The sequence below is a fragment of the Onychostoma macrolepis genome, chromosome 25 (assembly GCF_012432095.1).
Source record: "Onychostoma macrolepis isolate SWU-2019 chromosome 25, ASM1243209v1, whole genome shotgun sequence".
Classification (NCBI taxonomy): domain Eukaryota; kingdom Metazoa; phylum Chordata; class Actinopteri; order Cypriniformes; family Cyprinidae; genus Onychostoma; species Onychostoma macrolepis.
The window spans coordinates 9,649,652-9,672,088 of NC_081179.1; the positions used below are offsets into that span (position 1 = coordinate 9,649,652).

The 22,437-nt window shown below is 36.2% G+C and overlaps 1 protein-coding gene across 1 annotated transcript in view; it reads left to right on the forward strand.

The window, feature by feature from the left end:
* Positions 1 to 21,808, forward strand: part of znrf1 (zinc and ring finger 1) — a 43,382-nt gene extending 21,574 nt beyond the window's left edge. Inside the window, exons 2-5 of the mRNA XM_058766407.1 lie at positions 8,579 to 8,674; positions 17,784 to 17,889; positions 18,733 to 18,824; positions 21,005 to 21,808. Coding sequence (XP_058622390.1) covers positions 8,579 to 8,674; positions 17,784 to 17,889; positions 18,733 to 18,790 — 260 coding nt within the window. The 3' untranslated portion in view covers positions 18,791 to 18,824; positions 21,005 to 21,808. The remainder of the gene's footprint in view (positions 1 to 8,578; positions 8,675 to 17,783; positions 17,890 to 18,732; positions 18,825 to 21,004) is intronic.
* The last annotated feature ends 629 nt before the right edge of the window (positions 21,809 to 22,437 follow it).

Here is a 22,437-nt window from a genome sequence, read left to right on the forward strand (position 1 = left end):
TTGGATATACCTTTCAGCATTGATGGTGCCTTTCCAGATGTGTAAGCTGCCCATGCCACACGCACTCATGCAACCCCATACCATCAGAGATGCAGGCTTCTGAACTGAGCGCTGATAACAACTTGGGTTGTCCTTGTCCTCTTTAGTCCGGATGACATGGCGTCCCAGTTTTCCAAAAGAACTTCAAATTTTGATTCGTCTGACCACAAAACAGTTTTCCACTTTGCCACAGATATTCTATCTATCTATCTATCTATCTATCTATCTATCTATCTATCTATCTATCTATCTATCATATTCTGACTATCTATCTATCATATTCTGACTATCTATCTATCTATCTATCTATCTATCTATCTATCTATCTATCTATCATATTCTGACTATCTATCTATCTAATTCCAATTATCTATCTATCTATCTATCTATCTATCTATCTATCTATCTATCTATCTATCTATCTATCTATCTATCTATCTATCTATCTATCTATCTATCTACACACATATACTGTATATGAATTAAAATAGTTTTTAATTGTTGATTTTCATTGTTTTCTATATAAAAATCTAAAAGAACCACAGTTCTTTTAGAATCACAGTTCATTATTTGTACATTAAATTGGTGGGTAAATGCAAAATAAAAATTTTCTTTGACTCGATTCGCTGAACAAGGTCCCATGTTTTCAATTTTGAAGAAAAGAATGTTATTTTGTATGGCACAGCACTGTTGTTGAATCTTGGGAATTTTGGTCAGCAGGAGTCTGGCATGAGCGTCTGTCTAAAATACTGGAATACTCTACATGACTTTTAAAATCTGAACAGATTTTAAGTGTATGGGCAGCATCATACACTTACCGACTCTGTAATAGTCACAGAGGAAAAACTGGCCATCAAACACTAAACGACTGAAGTCTTTGGCCATCATACACTATGCAATTTTCTATGAAATCTGTCAACTCAAATCTGCAGACTGGCTTTGACATTTGGCCACTAGCATCAACTTCTCCAGACTGTAAATCGGAGAAAAATGTGTATTCATGCCTTAAGCTTTTTGACTTCTTCATCTTCGGCCGTGGGGAACGGAGCAAGAACTATATGCAGAGGTATCATCAAAAATGCATGGATATCAGACGGAGCAGTCGGCTCTGCTTGAGGAACGTGTCAGCTTGAAGGACGAGAGCCAGGGGACACTTTAACAGGTGCAGAGCGTAACGGCTCTATTTCAGATGCGTGCAGAGACACGGTACGACGAGATGCTGTTCTACGAGTCTCAAGTCTGGATTGTTTTATGAGTTGAAACGGATGTTGATTTGTGCTCCAAGTGAAGGACATACAGTGAACAACTTTGAAATAAAAAACAACTATACAACAAGACTTCCCAAACTGAAATAAATTAAGTTTTTAAAGTGTAGCCTGATTTGTAATCAAGGCTAAAATCGAGTTAAAGTGTCTTTTTGACCATTAGCTGTCCCCCTTGACCACTAAAACACACAACAGTGGCAATTAACCCACAAATACACAAAGTTCCAAACGCTCAGTCTCCCATTAATGTCCTGACTTGAGCCAGAGCTCATTAAGACCAATAGAGTGTCTAATTAAGCCACGCACTGTGAGAGCGAGCAGCTGGTCTTCCCAGCAGCCTTTAGGATTGCACTGACTGAGGGGCCCATGGCTCTATTCTGGCCTTTTTACATGGACTCTTTCCCTCATCAGAGCCCCAACCCTGTTTACAAAGGTTTAAGCCATGCTGCCTGGCATCTGAATTCATATTTAAGTGACAGTTCACTCAGAAAATGAAAATTAAGCCATTATTTTTCACATTTATTCATCCAAATTCTGCACAAGTCACTGTTTTCCATTCAATTACAATGAATAGAGTTTTTTGTTTGCACTTTGTTGCAGCACATGTACTTATTTGTACTTACCTAAGAAAGTACTGGATGATATAAGGTAACATGGGTTAAGGTTAGTACCTAGTTATTATTTATTGTAATTACTATAACAAGTACAAACCCGATTCCAAAAAAGTTGGGACACTGTACAAATTGTGAATAAAAACAGAATGCAGTGATGTGGAAGTTTTAAATTTCAATATTTCATTCAGAATACAACATAGATGACATATCAAATGTTTAAACTGAGAAAATGTATCATTTTAAGGGAAAAATAAGTTGATTTTAAATTTCATGGCATCAACACATCTCAAAAAAGTTGGGACAAGGCCATGTTTACCACTGTGTGGCATCACCTCTTCTTTTGATAACAGTCTGCAAACGTCTGGGGACTGAGGAGACAAGTTGCTCAAGTTTAGGAATAGGAATGTTGTCCCATTCTTGTCTAATACAGGCTTCTAGTTGCTCAACTGTCTTAGGTCTTCTTTGTCGCATCTTCCTCTTTATGATGCGCCAAATGTTTTTTATGGGTGAAAGATCTGGACTGCAGGCTGGCCATTTCAGTACCCGGATCCTTCTTCTACGCAGCCATGATGTTGTAATTGATGCAGTATGTGGTCTGGCATTGTCATGTTGGAAAATGCAAGGTCTTCCCTGAAAGAGACGACGTCTGGATGGGAGCATGTTCTAGAACTTGGATATACCTTTCAGCATTGATGGTGCCTTTCCAGATGTGTAAGCTGCCCATGCCACACGCACTCATGCAACCCCATACCATCAGAGATGCAGGCTTCTGAACTGAGCGCTGATAACAACTTGGGTTGTCCTTGTCCTCTTTAGTCCGGATGACATGGCGTCCCAGTTTTCCAAAAAGAACTTCAAATTTTGATTCGTCTGACCACAAAACAGTTTTCCACTTTGCCACAGTCCATTTTAAATGAGCCTTGGCCCAGAGAAAACGCCTGCGCTTCTGGATCATGTTTAGATATGGGTTCTTTTTTGACCTATAGAGTTTTAGCTGGCAACGGCGAATGACACGGTGGATTGTGTTCACCGACAATGTTTTCTGGAAGTATTCCTGAGCCCATGTTGTGATTTCCATTAAAGTAGCATTCCTGTATGTGATGCAGTGCCGTCTAAGGGCCCGAAGATCACGGGCATCCAGTATGGTTTTCCGGCCTTGACCCTTACGCACAGAGATTGTTCCAGATTCTCTGAATCTTTGGATGATATTATGCACTGTAGATGATGATAACTTTAAACTCTTTGCAATTTTTCTCTGAGAAACTGCTTTCTGATATTGCTCCACTATTTTTCGCCGCAGCATTGGGGGAATTGGTGATCCTCTTCCCATCTTGACTTCTGAGAGACACTGCCACTCTGAGAGGCTCTTTTTATACCCAATCATGTTGCCAATTGACCTAATAAGTTGCAAATTGGTCCTTCAGCTGTTCCTTATATGTACATTTAACTTTTCCGGCCTCTTATTGCTACCTGTCCCAACTTTTTTGGAATGTGTAGCTCTCATGAAATCCAAAATGAACCAATATTTGGCATGACATTTCAAAATGTCTCACTTTCAACATTTGATATGTTATCTATATTCTATTGTGAATAAAATATAAGTTTATGAGATTTGTAAATTATTGCATTCCTTTTTTATTCACAATTTGTACAGTGTCCCAACTTTTTTGGAATCGGGTTTGTACATAGTATGTACATACAGAACAGGACAGTAAAATAAAGTGTGGTTACACTTTATTTTAAGGTGTCTTTGTAATTATACATTTAAGTACTGAGTAATATTAATTAACTGCATGTACTTATTATATGGTTAGGTTTAGGATTAAGGTTTGGTTTAGGGTTACTTGCATGTAATCATTTTTCTTCATTGTACAGCAACTTCTACTGCTTTAAATGTGCTATATACTCTAAATATTTTGTAAACTGAATTCTGATTGAGTTCACAAAACCAATTTGAATGATTCGTTCACTGTTTGGACTCACTTGGTTCTTGAATTCAACTCACTGACTCAATGAATCAGTCTCAGCAAGACTGGAGAAAGATTATCAATGAAAAATAACTTCAATTTCAGTATGTTTCTTAAAAAAAGCAATCGTTTTGCTTCAGAAAACCTTAATAATAGTGTACAAGTCCTATGGACCACTTCTGTACATTTTTTTCATCCCTTTTCGAAGCTTGAATGCTTCAGTCCCCATTCATTGTTACTCCATGAAAAGCGGCAATCAAGACAAAAATCAAAGAAAGTCTTACATGTTTGGAACATCATGAAGATTAGATTATATGATTTTTGACATGAAAAGCTCTTGGAAAGCAACATTCCACTTGGACGAGGTCAACTGAGGTAATTTACAAATAAGTTTAATAAGTCTAATGACTTGATCTCATAAGCTCATTGTCATTATGGCCGGTTGGGCATGAAAGACGTCTGGTCTGTTTGTTGCTGCGGTGAGCTGCTGTTGATATTTTCGGCGTCATGTGATACTTGCGGTAGTGGAGACAGTTGGCCTCTCTCGAATGTGCGACTCGAGTTTTGCTTGTTGACAGATGGAACCCCGTCGCCCCCCTTTAGTAGCTTTGTTTCAGTGAATCACACCTCTATGGAGATGGGACATCCCTGTCAGAGATTTCCACACCTCCGTTTTCCACTTCAGTCTTCTTTCCTTCTCTCTCTCTCTCCATCTGTCCCCAAGGAATGCCTGAAAATAGCAGCCTAGGGAAAACTGGGTCAGGCATCATCATGGGTTCCTGGGGTGGGATTTGGAGGGTTGGGGTGTGTGCTACGTGAAGAGTCAGGAGGCGGAGAGAATCGAACCTGGGTTATATTGACAGATGGAGCTGTCTTCGTCCCTACATTTACTTTGTGCCGTGTTTTTACTGACTTTGCATTTTGGCTCTGTTTGGATTCTTATTCTGTCTCACTCCTTTTCCTGGCATGCCTACTTTTGTTCATTAGACTATCTGCACCTGCTTTCTTTCACTGAAGTTCACCCAAAAATGAAAATTTTAGCATTTTTCTACTCACACTTATGTCGTTCCAAACTCATTTGCTGATTTTTCTTGCTGTTTAACACAAGAGTAGAAACTTTTGAATATTTTTTATGTGTCTTGCCAACATTGTCACTGGCTCCACCACATTTTAGCTATGTATTTTTATATACATATACTGTTTAGGTACACAAATGTTTGAGGTCAGTGAGAGTTTGAAATATTTTTGAAAGAAGTCTCTTGTGCTTACAAAGGCTGTATTTATTTGATCAAAAATACAGTAAAAACTCTTTATTTAGTGAAATATTGTTACAGTTTAAAATAACTGTTTTCTGTTTGAATATATTTTAAAATTAAATTTATTCCTGTGAAGGCAAAGCTGAATTTCCAGTCTTCAGTGTCACATGATCCTTCAGAAATCATTCTAATATGCAGATTTGCTGCTCAAGAAACATTTCTTGTTATTATCGATGTTGAAAACACGTGTGGTGCTTAATATATTTGTTGAAACAGTGATGCATTTTTTCAGGTTTCTTTGATGAATATAAAGTTAAAAAGAACAACATTTAGCCTATTTGAAATAGAAATATTTTGTTATAAATCTTATAAATGTCTTTACTGTCACTTTTGATCAATTTAATGCATCCTTGCTGAATAAAAGATTGCGAATTTATAACAAATAAAATGTTAAAAAACATTTTTGTACATTTTCATATTTTTTTTTTTATAACCATTCAATTTTCTTTAATAATATTTGCACTGTAAGTTAAACAGCTATAATGTAACTCCATATAAACACTTTTGAGGGGAAAATGATGGTATATGATGCAAAGCATTATTGATTGATTTGTACTTTCTTACTCAAGTCTTTTCAGCAAAACAGGCTTGGATAATTAAAGACAGATTTTTTTTAATTTGGATGAATTATTTTTCATTTAACGATATTGCTTCTTACTACCTCATTTAAAACAAAAATATAAACAAAATTCAAGAGTTAACCAGAGATCTTATGCAGCTTATGTTTCAGGCTGCTCCTACAGGGCAAACAACCTGTCTTCACCCTAAATAAATATCAACATATGCACTGAAATAATGTAAAACTGCTGTTAATTAGATTTTACAATGCTCCCCTCAAACCAAGGTTCCACATCATGAACACAAAGAGCTTCTCTCGGCAGAAATCCAATCAGGTTTTTCTCTTATGTTTACAATTTCTAAAAATCCCTGCAGGCAAAAGAGCTTCCTATTCAGTAATTATTCCTAGTTCTTCATGAATACCGAGAGCAACTTGTATTATACCAGTCCTGTAAGTTGTACAGAACTATAATTTTCTTGGTTTCGAGTCTTTTCGTCAAGGCCATGCCCTCATGTATAGTACAGTCTCAAAACCACACCTGCACCTTCTCCAATGGAAGTCCCCAAACACACCAGCCTGGTGTTTTATATAGCAGTGCTGACGTGGCAAGTTTTCTTATAGTTTGTGAATGTGAATTCGTTCATCAAACTCTGCTAAGAAACAACACTTTAGCTTGCCACTTCTCACCTTAGAGTTCAGTGCATTGGGAAACATTGACATGAATCATGCGACAAGGCCCCCGAAGGTCTAAAACAAGGCCTGCGGGCTTCATGGTGGGATGTGAGGTGCCAAACAGAGTCTCAATGACCTGCCGCTGCGTCTGTGTTTATGAAGGACACAGCCCAGCTCTGTGGGACTCAAGGTGTGAATGGCTCTCTCTTTCTGTCTTCCCCTACGGGCCTGCTGTTGATGTCAGAGGACATCGGTGTTAGTGGAAGCTCCCTTTGGTTGCTGATTTGAAGCTAGTGTTGTGGTTTATTGCATAATAGACTGGTAGACATAATAGTCAGGTTAGACTTCATATGAACTTAACGGTGATGAAAACGAGGCTGTGAGGGATAGACAGTCTTTATAATGGCACACAATGTAAAAAGGCCCTAGATTACATAATTTTCACCAACTCACAACTTTAAAAACTGTTTTATGGAGTTTTTGTTTACTGGAAGTTTACTGAAAGACATTTCATCAGCTTACCCATTGAACACACTGTAGTTCCCTCCTTCACAGCCTTGTTTTCATTTCTGTCAAAAGTTAAATATGGCGCTTTAATTAAATAGTTTAATTTTGTGACCATTTTTACTGTTGATGTGAATAGAGGTCTACATAAATGCCCCATTGCAATACAAAACATAAAATCTAGTGGCAAATTTGAATATTTTCAAAATAATAGGAATTTAAGGCTTGGATCTGGATATAATGGTCCCATATCTGATGATATTAGAAATTGTTTAAATTATTTAATAATATACAATTGTGCAATACTAATTTCCTATAGTACATTTGACTTTTTTCCATCTGTTGTGTTATTAAAATTTGTAATGTAGCCTAATCTTTAGCAAATCTCAAAACGAATATCCAATGTACATCAGGATTTTGTGAAGCCTTTTAATTTTAAGTGTTTTATTTTTAATGTAGATTATATACAAGTTGAGTTTCAGTAAGATTTTTTATTTTATTATTAAAATTACTAATCAAGGATGCATTAAATTGATCAAAAGTGACAGCAAAGACATTTATAATGTTACAAAAAAATTCTATTCGTTTGAAATGTATATTCATCAAACAATCCTGAAAATAAAATAAAAATCAGTTTCCACAAAATTATTAATCACCAAAACTGGTTGCAACACTGATGATAATAATAAGAAATGTTTTTTGAGCAGCAAATTAAAATGATTTCTGAAGGATAACGTGACTCTGAAGACTGAAGTAATGATGTTGAAAATTCAACTTTGACATCACAGGAATAAATGACATTTTAAAATATATTAAAATAGAAAACAGTCATTTTAAATTGTAATAAACTTTCACAATATTACTATTTGTACTGTATTCCTCATCAAATAAATGCAGCCCTGATGAGCATAAAAGACTTCTTTCAAAAACAAAAAAGTCGCACCAGCCCCAATGTAACACAGTTCGTAGATCGGGAAGAAGGAGGCGGGAACCGGCGAACGTTCAAACAAAATTTTAATAAAATAAACAAACATCAAAGTAAAGCGGCAGCCCCTCACGGACGACTGCCGCACATAAAATACAAAATAAAAGTCCAGGCCTGGTCCTCTCTCGTCTTCCACTGTCGTCACTCCTCCTTTTATCCTTCCGGGGGTCCTCCGTGGGACTCAAGACCGGCGAGTGGCGCGGGTGTCGCTCATTATCATTAACTGCACCGGCCTCGCTCCGTTCCCACGGCTCTCGGCCCCGCCCCACTCGCCACACCCAAATAATATAGAATTTTAATATCAGCCATTTATGCATTATTGGACTGAAAAACTCATGTTAGTCGCAGGTAAGGTACGTGTGACTAACCCCAGGCTAAGAAAACTGAATTCCGGCCTAACATGAGCCTTATGTAAGACATTGGTGAACAAGTGACATTGATGTATGTGTTTGTAAAGTATAAGTTTAAGTTAAAAAAGCCTTGTGTCAACGAAGTTACTAAAAGCCAAGCTAATGCATAGAAACATAACATGTTGCACAGGATTATGGCATTGGCAGTTATCAGACTGCTGCATCACTGTCACAGCTCATTCCACCGCCTTTGCCGGCTTATTGCTGCTTCAAGAGTTCTGACAATGCTGTTTCCTTCTCTCTGCAGGATTTAAGTGTCCTGTCTGCTCCAAATCAGTGGCATCCAACGAGATGGAAGTTCACTTCATCATGTGTCTGAGCAAGCCCCGCCTCTCCTACAATGGTAAGACATGCCCCCACTGTCCCCGCCCACTTTTATTCCTGCAAACGTCAGAAGTATCAACTCAGTATCTTTCCTCTCCACTATTTTCCTCCTTTTTTGAGTCACTGTATCAGTTTACCCTTTCACTCTCCATTTCATTCTTGTCTGTGACTCCATTCCGGGGCTGAAGAGAGTCTGTGAACTGTGGATGACCCCTTAATCTAGGTTTCTCTCTCTCTCTCTTTCTGTTTTGCTGTGGGAAACCAAGGTCATCACTGTATATGACGGTTGTCACCCATTTTTTGCTTTCTCTTTTTTCTTCTAAAGTGTTTCAAGGCATCTGTAGGCTGTCGAATTAGTCAATTTTTCAAAATATTCTTCTATGGATTTCTACTCCAGCCATGTTTGATATCACTGCTCGTATTGATAAAGATATTACTGAATTTGCATCACATTAAAGTTCCGTAATATGATGGATATCCGAGTAAAACACAACGTTCAGTGGGAAATAAATAGGGCAATATTTTAGTTTTTTCCATTGGGTTTTCATTGAATCCTTTCATCAATCATGCCAATGTTAAATGTAAGGCTGAATTAAATATTAAATATTAATATTAATCTTTTCATGGTTACATCAGATAAAAGTTTGTTTCAGAGGCAGAGAAAGTTTTTTTTTTTTTTTTTGAAGATTGTATGAACTTTTTCTAAAGAAAAAAGTTTAGTGCTTTGATGAATTGTGCTCAATTAAAAATGTTTTTATTAAGAATAAGGTCAACTTTGATTACATTTTATCTTTTATGCTTTGGTTAATTAATTTAAAACCGAGCCCTAAGTTCAAATAAACTGACTTCTTACATCTATGAAAATTTCTAATATATTTTTTTTAAATGATCTTATTAAAAACAAGATTTTCTATCATCTTAACAAAGTATATAATTTTTATACTTTATAAAATAAATGACACTGATCTAATTCATTTAAATCGAAACCTATTATCTGTTAACTATAAACCTATTTTATTATATTAAAATAATTTAATCTTTAATTTTTTTAGTTCATTCATTTTATTTTTTGAAAAATAAAAAAATGCAAATAAAAATGAAAATAATTGCTATTATAATAATTTTAAAATGAATTAATATAAATAAAATAAATACATTATTTTTTCATTTTGTTTTAATCTTAACCTATTATCTTATATGAAAATGTTTGAAATAATTTTATATGCTTTTTATGAATTTTATTTTATTTTTAGCAATGTAAACAAGTTGTTGTTGTTTAGAAGTGGTGCAATACACTGACAGGCAACACTAGCTCACTATCTCTTCTGTGAGCTTTTGGAGTCAAGTGCAGCTTTGCAGGAAGATGGCACACATGACTTAGCTGTAGTGACCCGATGACATGCGTAGTCTCTGCTTGTAACAGCTGTGTTGGGTTGGATGGACGTCTGACTGACAGCTACCTGACTGAGGGACAGCTGTCCAACCCAGCCTGAGCTAAAGGTGACCCGCAGCGATGCATCTGATCTTTACTGGTGTCACATGATCTGTCTTCACAAAAACATTCATTTAATGCCTTTTGGTTTACTTGTCAATAATTATTGAGCTAAAGCAAGGCTTTTAAATGTACAGTCACCTTTAAAAGAAAATTAATACAGGCTATGCATGTTAATACCAGTTGTAAACAGCAAGAACACTAGCTTTCCTTACAGTTTTGCTTCTATTTAATCCGTCGTTTTATCATTTTTCACTTACTGACCCCACCATGTTCAAGTTGGTGACATTACCAGACCAGAACACACTGGAGTTAATCTTATTTCCCACAATGCACCCTTTCCCATTGTCAGCTGCAGCCAGTGACAGTCACACATCAGCAGATCTGCTCACTGTAAAAGCCGCTGTCTGTGAATGCAATATGTACACTTTGCTTGCCTTTTGACACTGCGGTTTGTGCCCGCTAGCCCTCCATTTCCCTGTGAACTCTAATCCACCCCAGTTTGTATTGATCCAGGCAGGGAATGACCCTAGATGTAACCCTAACTCTAGATGTAACATTGGACTAAGCCTGAACTAATACGCGTTTCACCCCAGAGGAGGTGGCAGTCACAAAATAATAGATAGGTATTATATTGGGTTGTCCTCTACAAAATACAGCACTACTTTATTGTGATGTCCAAAGTGTTAGTGTTCTGAATCATTCTAACATCTCATTCAGTCAATCAGTTGGAGGGTTGATCTAAGGAACGACTTGTTCACTGAATCAGTAACCAAGTGAACAACTCATTCATTGAATCGTTTAGTGAAACACCGCTGTTTAAATGTGCAAAAAGTAACTGTACTGTAAGAGAAATCTAGTGTATATATAATAATATAATGTGAAATATAATAATTAAATAAAATATCTCTAGAGTGTTACAGTTGTCACTGTTGATTGAGTGCAATTGTAACACTTGAAAAATGTTAACCTATTTTATCTTTAAAAAATAGCACGTAAAAAATTAAGAACAACTTTAATACTCATTACTGAATAGCTTTATCTGTTATGTGGCATAACTTGTTTTAGGTGATTTTTTTTAGTTAATTTTTTTCGTATTAATTATTTTAGTCCGAAATCTTGTCTGAAATTTTTGCACGTTAAAAAAATAAATACGACCTCGTGTTGTGTCAGTCATGTTTACACACTGCCTCCGAAACTTTCGTCCGTCATAAGAAATTCAGATCAGGTTCTATTTTCTGTGTTTTCACATCCGTAGCAAGTATTTTGATAGGAAACGATGACGAATATGAAAAAAACTAAAAAACGCATACGAAAATTTCAGACTCAGTGTGCAAGGACCTTAAGTGAGAGATTTAAGTATTATTCAAATTATATATATTATTTATTTAACTATGGGATAGATTGTAATTATAGTTCACTGAATCGTTTATTGTGGTAATAACTCATCCATTGAATTTTATTTTATTTTCATTTGTTATCTTATAGAAAATAATTGCAGTTTTTAAATTATTTGTAGTTTAATTGTATCTAACCTATTACCTTAAATTAATTGTGATTATTAAAACAAAATGTAAAAATAATGATTATTAAAATACTTTTTCTTATTTTTAATTAATTTATTTTTTAATGAAAATTAGATATTAACCCATTTTATCTTAAATATTAGCACATAAAAATAGATTATACATTATTATTCACTGAATTGTTTAGTGTGGTAACAACTCACCTAATGAATTATTTAGAGTATTTATTAAGGTAAAAGCTCACTTTTTGAATTGAATTGGTTTGGAGTCAACAACTCACCAAACTGCATATCAGTACATGGTATTTTTGCTAAATTGTTTTAATTAATGTTATTTAGATTTTTTTTTTTGATGTACCAGATGGTTGGTAGATAGATAGATAGACAGACAGAACGACAGATGCACAGACAGACAGACAGACAGACAGACAGACAGACAGATAGATAGATAGATAGATAGATAGACAGACATAACGACAGACAGACAGATGGACAGAACGACAGACAGATGGACAGATAGATAGATAGATAGATAGATAGATAGATAGATAGATAGATAGACAGACAGACAGACAGACAGATAGATAGATAGATAGATAGATAGATAGATAGATAGATAGATAGATAGATAGATAGATAGATAGATAGATAGATAGATAGACAGACAGACGACAGATGCACAGACAGACAGAGACATACAGACATACAGACAGATAGATAGATAGATAGATAGATAGATAGATAGATAGATAGACAGACATAACGACAGACAGACAGACAGACAGATAGATAGACAGACAGACAGACAGACAGACAGACAGATAGATAGACAGACAGAACGACAGATGCACAGACAGACAGAGACATACAGACAGATAGATAGATAGACAGACAGACAGACAGACAGACAGAACGACAGACAGATGGACAGAACGACAGACTGACAGACAGACAGATAGACAGATAGACAGATAGACAGATAGATAGATAGATAGATAGATAGATAGATAGATAGATAGATAGATAGATAGACAGACATAACGACAGACAGACAGACAGATGGACAGAACGACAGACTGACAGACAGACAGACAGACAGATAGATAGATAGACATAACGACAGACAGACAGACAGATAGATAGATAGATAGATAGACAGACAGACAGACAGACAGACAGACAGACAGATAGATACATAGATAGACAGACAGACAGACAGACAGATAGATGGATAGATGGATAGATAGACAGACAGACAGATAGATAGACAGACAGAGCGACAGATGCACAGACAGACAGAGACATACAGACAGACAGACAGACAGATAGATAGATAGATAGATAGATAGATAGATAGATAGATAGATAGATAGATAGATAGATAGATAGATAGATAGATAGACAGACAGAGCGACAGATGCACAGACAGACAGAGACATACAGACATACAGACATACAGACAGATAGATAGATAGATAGATAGATAGATAGATAGATAGATAGACAGACATAACGACAGACAGACAGACAGACAGATAGATAGACAGACAGACAGACAGACAGACAGATAGATAGACAGACAGAACGACAGATGCACAGACAGACAGAGACATACAGACAGATAGATAGATAGACAGACAGACAGACAGAGCGACAGACAGATGGACAGAGCGACAGACTGACAGACAGACAGATAGACAGATAGACAGATAGATAGATAGATAGATAGATAGATAGATAGATAGATAGATAGATAGATAGATAGACAGACATAACGACAGACAGACAGACAGATGGACAGAACGACAGACTGACAGACAGACAGACAGATAGATAGATAGACATAACGACAGACAGACAGATAGATAGATAGATAGATAGATAGATAGATAGATAGATAGATAGATAGATAGATAGATAGATAGATAGACAGATAGATAGACAGATAGATAGACAGACAGACAGACAGACAGATAGATAGATAGATAGATAGATAGATAGATAGATAGAGATTTTTCTTTCAGCCATGAGACCATGAAGAAAACATTGTGTAACAGAAATGTTATTCTGCCCTCTGAAAAACTCTCTCTCATCCCCCTCCCCATGTGAGAGCTAAATTTAACAGCAGGTATTAAAATATCATCATGCATAGTCCTGGCTTGGAAAAGACACACTGGTCAGCTCACATGGGCCCTTCAGAGGGTGATATACACACTTACACACACAAAACTGTTATCAAAGTAATAGCGTTAACATTTCAGGGGCTGAACCAAGAAGCCCAGACACAAATTGACAGCTATCTGGCGGAAAGAATGGGGAACATGATTACCAACAACTTGAACTGAAAGGCCTTAACCAGCGACTGATCTCTCTTTCACACACACCTGTCCATTTCTGTAAACTAGTGCAGCTCGTCTGAGCTGCTGAAGTCATCGGCCCTAAGAGGATAACAAGCTCAAGTGCAGGAGGGTGTGCGTCCTGCTGTCGTCCAGGGATGTGCGGGGGAAAGGGCAACATGTTTGGCTTGCCGAGACCAGCGTCTGGAAAATTGCAACAGCATTTGAGAATTTTATCTAGAATAGTTTTAGAATAATATTTTACATACATTCTTTCATAACTTTCAAACAACTGCACATCAATGTGTTATATATTTAATAGAAAACAACTGCACATCAATGTGTTATATATTTAATAGAAAATAACTGCACATCAATGTGTTATATATTTAATAGAAGACACATTTATATGTGTCACAGTAATGGGGCTCAAGGGAATTGTAACACTTGTAAATATTTGCCAATTTTATCTTAAATTAGAGCCAACAGTTTACAATGATTTTATAAAATGGACAAAAATAAGATAAAACACGAGTTTTCAAATGGGATCTACAGTATGTGCTACAAAAGCACATATATGTATTTTTAATCTAATAAATTTAACTTAGGTCAGTGACTTACAATAATTGTTTGAAGATCTAGAATAGTTTTAGAATAATATTTTTACATAAATTATTTCATAGCTGTCAAACAACTACACATCAATGTTATATATTTAATAGAAGACACATTTATATGGCAAAAAGTAATGTACTATTAATACTTAAGCATTATAATGAGAAATATAATACTGAATTAAAAGATTGTTAAAGAGTGTTGCAGTCGTCAGTGTAATGGGGCTGAAGGGGATTGTAACACTTGAAAATATTTGCCAATTTAATCTTAAATAAGAGCCAACAATTTTAACATTTAATAAATTGTCTTATCCCTTGTGTTATTTTTTGTATTTTTAAGTTTTTATATTATTTTTTAAATAAATAAATAAATAAAGCATACATCTAAGTGGGACATTTAATTATTATTTCAAGTACATTAGAATTATTTGATTATTTAAAAATAACTTAAATAGGCCTACTTTTAATTATAATATACAGTATTAAGATCTGGGCTGCGTTTCCCAAAAGCATCGTAAGCCTAAGTTGATCGTAGAACTATCTGCATTAATGGAGCTACGACCAACTTACATTTACAATGCTTTTGGGAAACGCAGCCCAGGTCAGTAAGAAGTTTTTATTTAATTTTTTTATTAATCCTTTTATTCAGTCAGTATGCGTTAAATTGATCAAAAGTGACAGTAAAGACCTTTATAATGTTACAAATTGTTTCTATTTCGAATAAATGCTGTTCTTTTGAACTTTCTAGTCATCAAATATCATGTTTCCACATTATTTTTAATCACCAAAATTGTTTTCAACATCGATAATAATAAATAATACGTTTCTTGAACAACAAATCAGCATTTTAGAAGGATCATGTGACACTGGAGACTGCAGTAATGATGCTGAAAATTCAGCTTTGTCATCACACTTCTTAACATATATTTAACACACTTAACATATTTAAATTTAATTTCAGCCTAACTTTGAAAAAATGTAGCATGTTACAATTGCCCCCAGTCTCTCATACTGCGTCGCCTCACTAAGCTGATTTGTATTTGGAGCATATGTCTGCCGTCTGTTCTCTATTCATTCCTGCCATCATCTCCTGTTTTTCCCAGCTCACCTCTTCTTGCTTTCCACCCCGTGTCGTTCTCTCTCCTTCCATCACATCCTCTCTAAACTGCAATCTATCTCTTGTCCTGTCTGCCTGCTCCCTGCACACAAAACAATGGAGCTTCATCTCCACAGATTCACCTCAGGTGCCCTGCGTCACTTTTTCAGCAATGCAGATGGCTGACCAAAAAAGTTATTTTGTTATTGTTCATTAAACCTAAACTGAAATAGAAACCTGAATAATAAAAAAAACCTAAACTATTCAGGAAGAAACAGCACAAACAAATTTGTGACACGTCTTTGAGTTGGTTTCGCACCTCTGTAGAGTGAGAATCATCCCAAAGCATTCTGGGAAACTGGGTTAACGCTCAATCAACATCCTGCGTTTGCACAAACTCCATTATCCTGTCAAGATTCTTTAACCTTCTGTCAGTATTTACCACACTCCTCACCTTTACACATACAGAAACACACACACACAGGTGTTTCCAGGGGAAGCTGCACACGTTATACGAAAGGAAGTGGTCTGTTTTCTGGCGCATTTCCTGTGAAGAAGACTTTTACTGGAAACTAAAACAGGCTGAGAATGGTGTGTGTGTGTGTGTGTGTGTGTGTGAGTCATTATGCTGGTATGGGCATGCAAGTCAAATCATGTTGGTTGTTGTCCTTAAGCTATTAGCAGAAAATGAGTTCACACCTCATCGTTATCTCTCCACCACAAACATACACACAGCAATGAAGCATGAGTAACTGTCTTTAACTACTAGTTATGCTAACTGCCAACCCACTTCACTTAACCAGCCGTTACTGTGAGTGAGAAAGTGGAGGAACGCTGTAAACTGCACTTCATGCGTCTTTACTCACCGCTGCCCCCTGCTGGCAAACAAGCCGTTTTGAATAATGCACTGTGTGTGTATGTTTTCATGAATCCGCAGTATCAAACATCCCAATCAGACATTGTGTTATTGTGCTGTAAATAAAACAAGGCTCATGTGTTAAAGTCAGTTTACAATGATTTTATAAAATGGACAAAAATATGATAAAACTGTATGGAAATATGGTTATAAATAAATGAAGTGTAAATCAACCCCATTTGAAAACCATGTCAAATTTGATGTAGTTCTCAAATGGGGTCCATGTGGTCCAAGGGGAATCTACATAAAAATTAAAAAATAAAAGTCTTTTGTAAAAAGTTACATATGTCTAATATTTCTTTTTATAAAATTATTATTATACAATTGTTTATTTACACATAATTTCTATTCATTTATTTATAAATGTATTTGCATATAGTCATTAGCGTAGCACCAAATGTCGGGCCCCGGTCACACAACCAAGGAAGTGGGCCCCTCATAACATAACACCTCATCAATCATATTAATTATAATAATCAGTATATTATTATTATGCCCCCTCCCCCCTCGCCAAGAGCCCCTGTTACTCAATTCTACTATTACCACCTGTCCGACGCCCCTGCATATGGTTTTCTTAGGCAAAAAAAAAAAAAAAAAGTAAGGATTGAAAAAATAATAATAATAATGCTTTTGAAAAATATGCCCATCAAGCCTGAATTTATGTAATATAAATTACAGTATAAAACAGTCATGTTTTTTACTTCAATTTAAAACAATTGTTTTCTATTTTAATATATTTTAAAATGTACTTTACGTGAAGGCGATGCTGAATTTTCAGCATCATTACTCCAGTCCAGTAATCATTTTAATATGCTGATTTGCTGCTCAAGAATCATTTATTTATTATCAATGTGGAAAACGATTATTATCAATATTTTTTTGTGAAAACCATGATAATTTTATTTGATTTTTTTCAGGATTCTTTGATAAATAGAAAGTTTAAAAGAACAGCTTTTATTTGAAAAATAAATATAATTATTTAAAAAATAAATATTTTGTATTGTACCTTGCTGAATAAAAATCTTAATTTATTTTGAAATATCTCGCTGACCCCAAATGTTTTGAACAGTAGTGTTTATACATCAGTATTTTAGGTTTGCGTCATGTGCTCATTGTGAATATGTGTGTGTGTGTGTGTGTGTGTTATAGATGACGTGTTGTCAAGAGACGCAGGAGAATGTGTAATATGTCTCGAGGAGCTACAGCAGGGAGACACCATCGCTAGACTGCCGTGCCTCTGTATCTATCACAAAAGGTGAGATGGACAGCAACAATACATTTTCCTCAAATCGCCCATTTTTATATTGTTAATGTCTTTTTAATCAGTACCAGTGCTGGTGAATTGCTTGTGATAATGACAAACCTCCTTGCGTCCCACCCTGTGTCATTCTGACAGGAAGTGTTACAGCTTTTAGCCAGTCAAATGAACGACAGTCTCAGCTGTCAAACTGCCTGAGAATTTACATTCTACTTTTTATGCTGTGCATGAAACACAAACCTTGTCATGTCCTATATATAATTATGCGATTATGTAACTATATGATTGACATTTCATGTCCATATATGGTGTCTCAGCAAGAGGCTTCTGGGTATTGAATAGCACACTCATTGGAAAGTCTTTATGTCTCAAACAACTGACACTTTTAAGTGAACCAATTGGCTTGCTGACATTCTCTTGTAGCTCACACTTGAGATGTTTTCAGATGTTGAAACAATCAAACAAATTTTCCACAAGCAAGTTATACGCTTAGTCCTAACCAGGCGAGGCACGATAAAGTGAAAACCGATAAATCCTATCACTTCTAAGTTAACCGTAATATTTTTGGCCTAAGCAGTTGCAACCGGCAAGACATTTGTGACATTTGCTTGCATGGTTTTTATATCCGGTCCATAATTCTGCTTTAGATAGTTGTATATTAACATCTAATATGTTGGCTGTAATTTAGTCATTTTCTGCACTTTTAGCGAGGACAGCAAAATGATTTAATGCTGGAATTCATTGTGGCTGTTTAGGGCACTGTGATAATCTTAATAGCCATTAGTAGAATCCTTTAAAAGCATTATGCTAATGGAAATTGTGTTTTTCTGATGTAAATAGCTGTATAGACTCCTGGTTTGAGATCAACCGCTCCTGCCCTGAACATCCTTCAGACTGACCTCCATCATCTACTTCTGCTACCACTAAGAAAGGTGAACACCATCACACAAATATGCATATTTTTCAGTCGTTTTGTATTGGAATTTTTGACTTTGACTTTATCAAACAGTAATTAGCGGCATTATCTCATTACTTCAGTGCACCACTTTTAAATAGACTATAAAAAGCAATTTCCAGAATAGCAAAACAGGTTTTGTTTCTTTTTGACAGATTTTAATGTGAACACGCCTTTACACTTAGCATTTTTAGACATGTAGTAAATGTGAAAGTATCACCTTAAAAAAATAAAATTGTGGTCACGAAGCTCTAGAACTCAGACCACTTTTGCTGTTGTAATTATTATTATTAATAATTTTTTCACACTTAAGTCTTCTAAAAAAATCCATGTTTCTGAAAGTATAGAACCCAGATTATTTAAATAATATATGATTATTATTGTTATAATAATATGCAAATATGCAAATGCAAGTTTTCACACTTGTGTCCTCTAAGAAATTGCACTTTCAGAAACATCTAGAATTCAGAAAACTCTCCTATTATTATTATTATTGTTAACAATAGTACTTAAAGGGATAGTTCACCCAAAAATGAAAATTCTTGAATAAAGTCATTATTTTTGCTTTCTTTGTGCACAAAATATTTTCTCGTTGCTTCATAAAATTGAGGTTGAACCACTGATGTCATATGGACTATTTTAACGATGTCCTCACTATCTTTCTGGGCCTTGAACGTGTCAGTTGTGTTGCTGTCTATGAAGGGTCAGAAAGCTCTCGGATTTCATCAAAAATATCTTAATTTGTGTTCTGAAGATGAACAAAGGTTTTACGGGTTTGGAACGACATTAGGGTGAGTAATTAATGACAGAATTTTTGTGTGAACTATCCCTTTAAGTAATCAAGTTATTTATTAGTAGTATTACTAGTAGTAGTAAGTTGGACATTGCATATATAATACTATATCATTATTATTCTTATTTTTATATAGGATAAAACTGTATTGTTCCGGTATTGAAAAGCAATCTGATTAAAGCTTTAAAGTGCCCCTATTATGCCACTTTTAAGGCTCCAAATATTGTTTTGGGAGTCTCCTACAATAGCTTTACATGCATGCAAGGTGAAAAAACGCTTTTGTTTTCTCAAAATATGCTTTAATATCACCTCATATTCCAGCGATTCTCAAACGATTAGTTCGAAGCAGTTCTAAGATTCAGTCTCTCTAAACCCCTCCTTTCCGTGAGCCTACTCTGATTGGTCAGATGGCCCAGGCTGTTGTGATTGGTCTACCGCGTACAGCGCATCGGAAACGATAGGCCCATTGCCATAGTTCTGTATTTAAAATGCTCGATAGAAAATATAAGCATCTATTATTTATCATAGTTACAGGTTGTGATTCAGTGGAGCCGCTGGTCCAAATAAACTGGGTACTGAACCATCTTTCAAGAGCAAGCGTTTTGTGTATCCCCCAGATTAGAGAAGCAGTCGTCAGTAAAATGACGTGTTTGCGGCGGGGTCAAGTTGTTCGCAGCCAGCCAACGTAGAACATAGGTGGGAATTATGCAAATGTGTTACCCGAAGTGGGATTCGAATTACTAACGACTCCTTTAGGCTGTATAGAGTCGATTCTTTATTTTTGGGAGACAATAACTTTATTTATCGTGCACTGTCGGATTTACAACTTTGCAGATCGTTTACATTCACTTGCAGCTACATTACACACTGCATGAAAGGCAATATTGTAAATGGCATAGTAGGGGCACTTTAAATTTGAGTTTCTATGTTTAAATGTGCGTTATACTTCACCCACACCACTGCAAACCATTCTTAGACTACCTTCAGAGACCCTTGACATAAACCAAGTGTTAAAACACCCACAGGCTTAGTATAACTCACATTTCTTCTCACTTTAGGCCACTTTATAGACCTGAAAAAAAAAATTGAATTTACAAAGACCATTCTACTAGTGTATTATATTTTTTTCTGTAGTTGACTTGGTATTGAAAGGTGTTCGGGGGGAAAAGGCTTGAAGCTTAAACCTTAAACATGCTTGTCTTTCTATGTATAAATGCACTTTATACGTCACCCACACAGCTGACTTACAGCAAACCATGCTTAGACCACCTCCCGAGACCCCTGACATAAACCAAGTGTGAAAACACCTTCAGGCTCAATATGACTCTCATATTCCATCTTTGTCTCTTTTTCTCTCACTGTAGGGCACTTTATGGACCTAAACCTGGATATCCTGACACAAAAATAACCAAATAAATCAATCTACCAACCAATTAGATCGAAACCTACCGAAACGGAAATGTGTCATCGCAAAACTGAACCAAATAAAAGCGTTCATCCAGCCAACACCATCATTACCACTTGCAGAATCCCAGAATCTCAGAATCTCCTGCCCACTGTGCTAGAGACTGCTAAACTGCTAACCGGCCCCTTCGCGGCAAAACCACCGACACCGGATCTCTGGCTTTGGAAAACGTCTCGCTTTCTTGCCCCGTCTACATACTCTGTGTTCTTATCGGCGTGTGTGTTCGGTCTGCATTCTGACCCGGTCCTCTCTCCTTGTGTATGTAATCGGACTGAAGGAGATGGGGGGAAAGGGGGCGGGGCAACACAAGGGGCGGGGCAACACAAGGGGCGGGCTATATGCAGTAAATAAGTAGAAAGTAGACCGCGCTTTGCAAACCAATCCAGAGGCCATACCTGTCCTGTCAATCAAACGATGCTGATTAAAGGGGTGTGGCAGGGGGGCGGGGTTTCACACCTGGTTCGTGGGAGGAGTTTTGTGTGCGTGGTTCACTTGTAAATGATGTGTTGGACAGCCGGTGGACGTAGATTTACTTATTCTGTGTGTGCATGTGTGTGATCATGTGTCCACAGGCAGGGAAATGTGTAAATTGTGTTTCCTGTTAGTGCCAGAGGAAGTCCAAGACATCGGCATGTGTGTTGGGATGGGGGTTTACGGTCATAAACGGAGAGAAAGATACACTCTCGGTCTGTCTTCAAATGTTTACAATTCACGATAGATGTCTTTCCCCTACAGATTCTGAAACGATAAGAAGCTCAAAGCTATTTTCCTAGTTTCATCTGCAATTTTTTTGGGCAGTTATTATGAAGCGCTGACCATAATATTCAGACAGTTTCCCTGTAAAAGCCTTGAGTACGTATTCAGTGTGTGTGTATGTGTGTGTGATTTCGGCTTCTGCCCATCCTCCCATGTTTTCTGTATGTGACCGACCAGCTTGCGTCTGGTAAGCTAATGTTGCTTCACTACTGTATGTAAAGCCCAGATATACTGGTGTGAATCTATTACAAGATCATTTCTATGATCTGCATTTACTTTTTATTTTTGAAAAATCTGTGAGAAACCTCACAAGAAATCTATTTAACCTTCAGGATGCCTCTGTCTACTGTATAAACAGCAAGCACTGTTAGAAAATAATGTTGCTGAAATTGTGGGGAAAAAAAAAAGTCAAAACAAATTTAAAAAAAAAAAAAAGAAGAAGAAAGGAGTCAAATGAAAAAGGTAGAAAAAAATAACCTCAAGAAAATATTTGACAACCTATTACTTTTTGTGTTGGATAGAAATAGAGCATTTCTGAGTTTTTTTCTGCTTTGTGCCTGTAAATGCGGGCATACA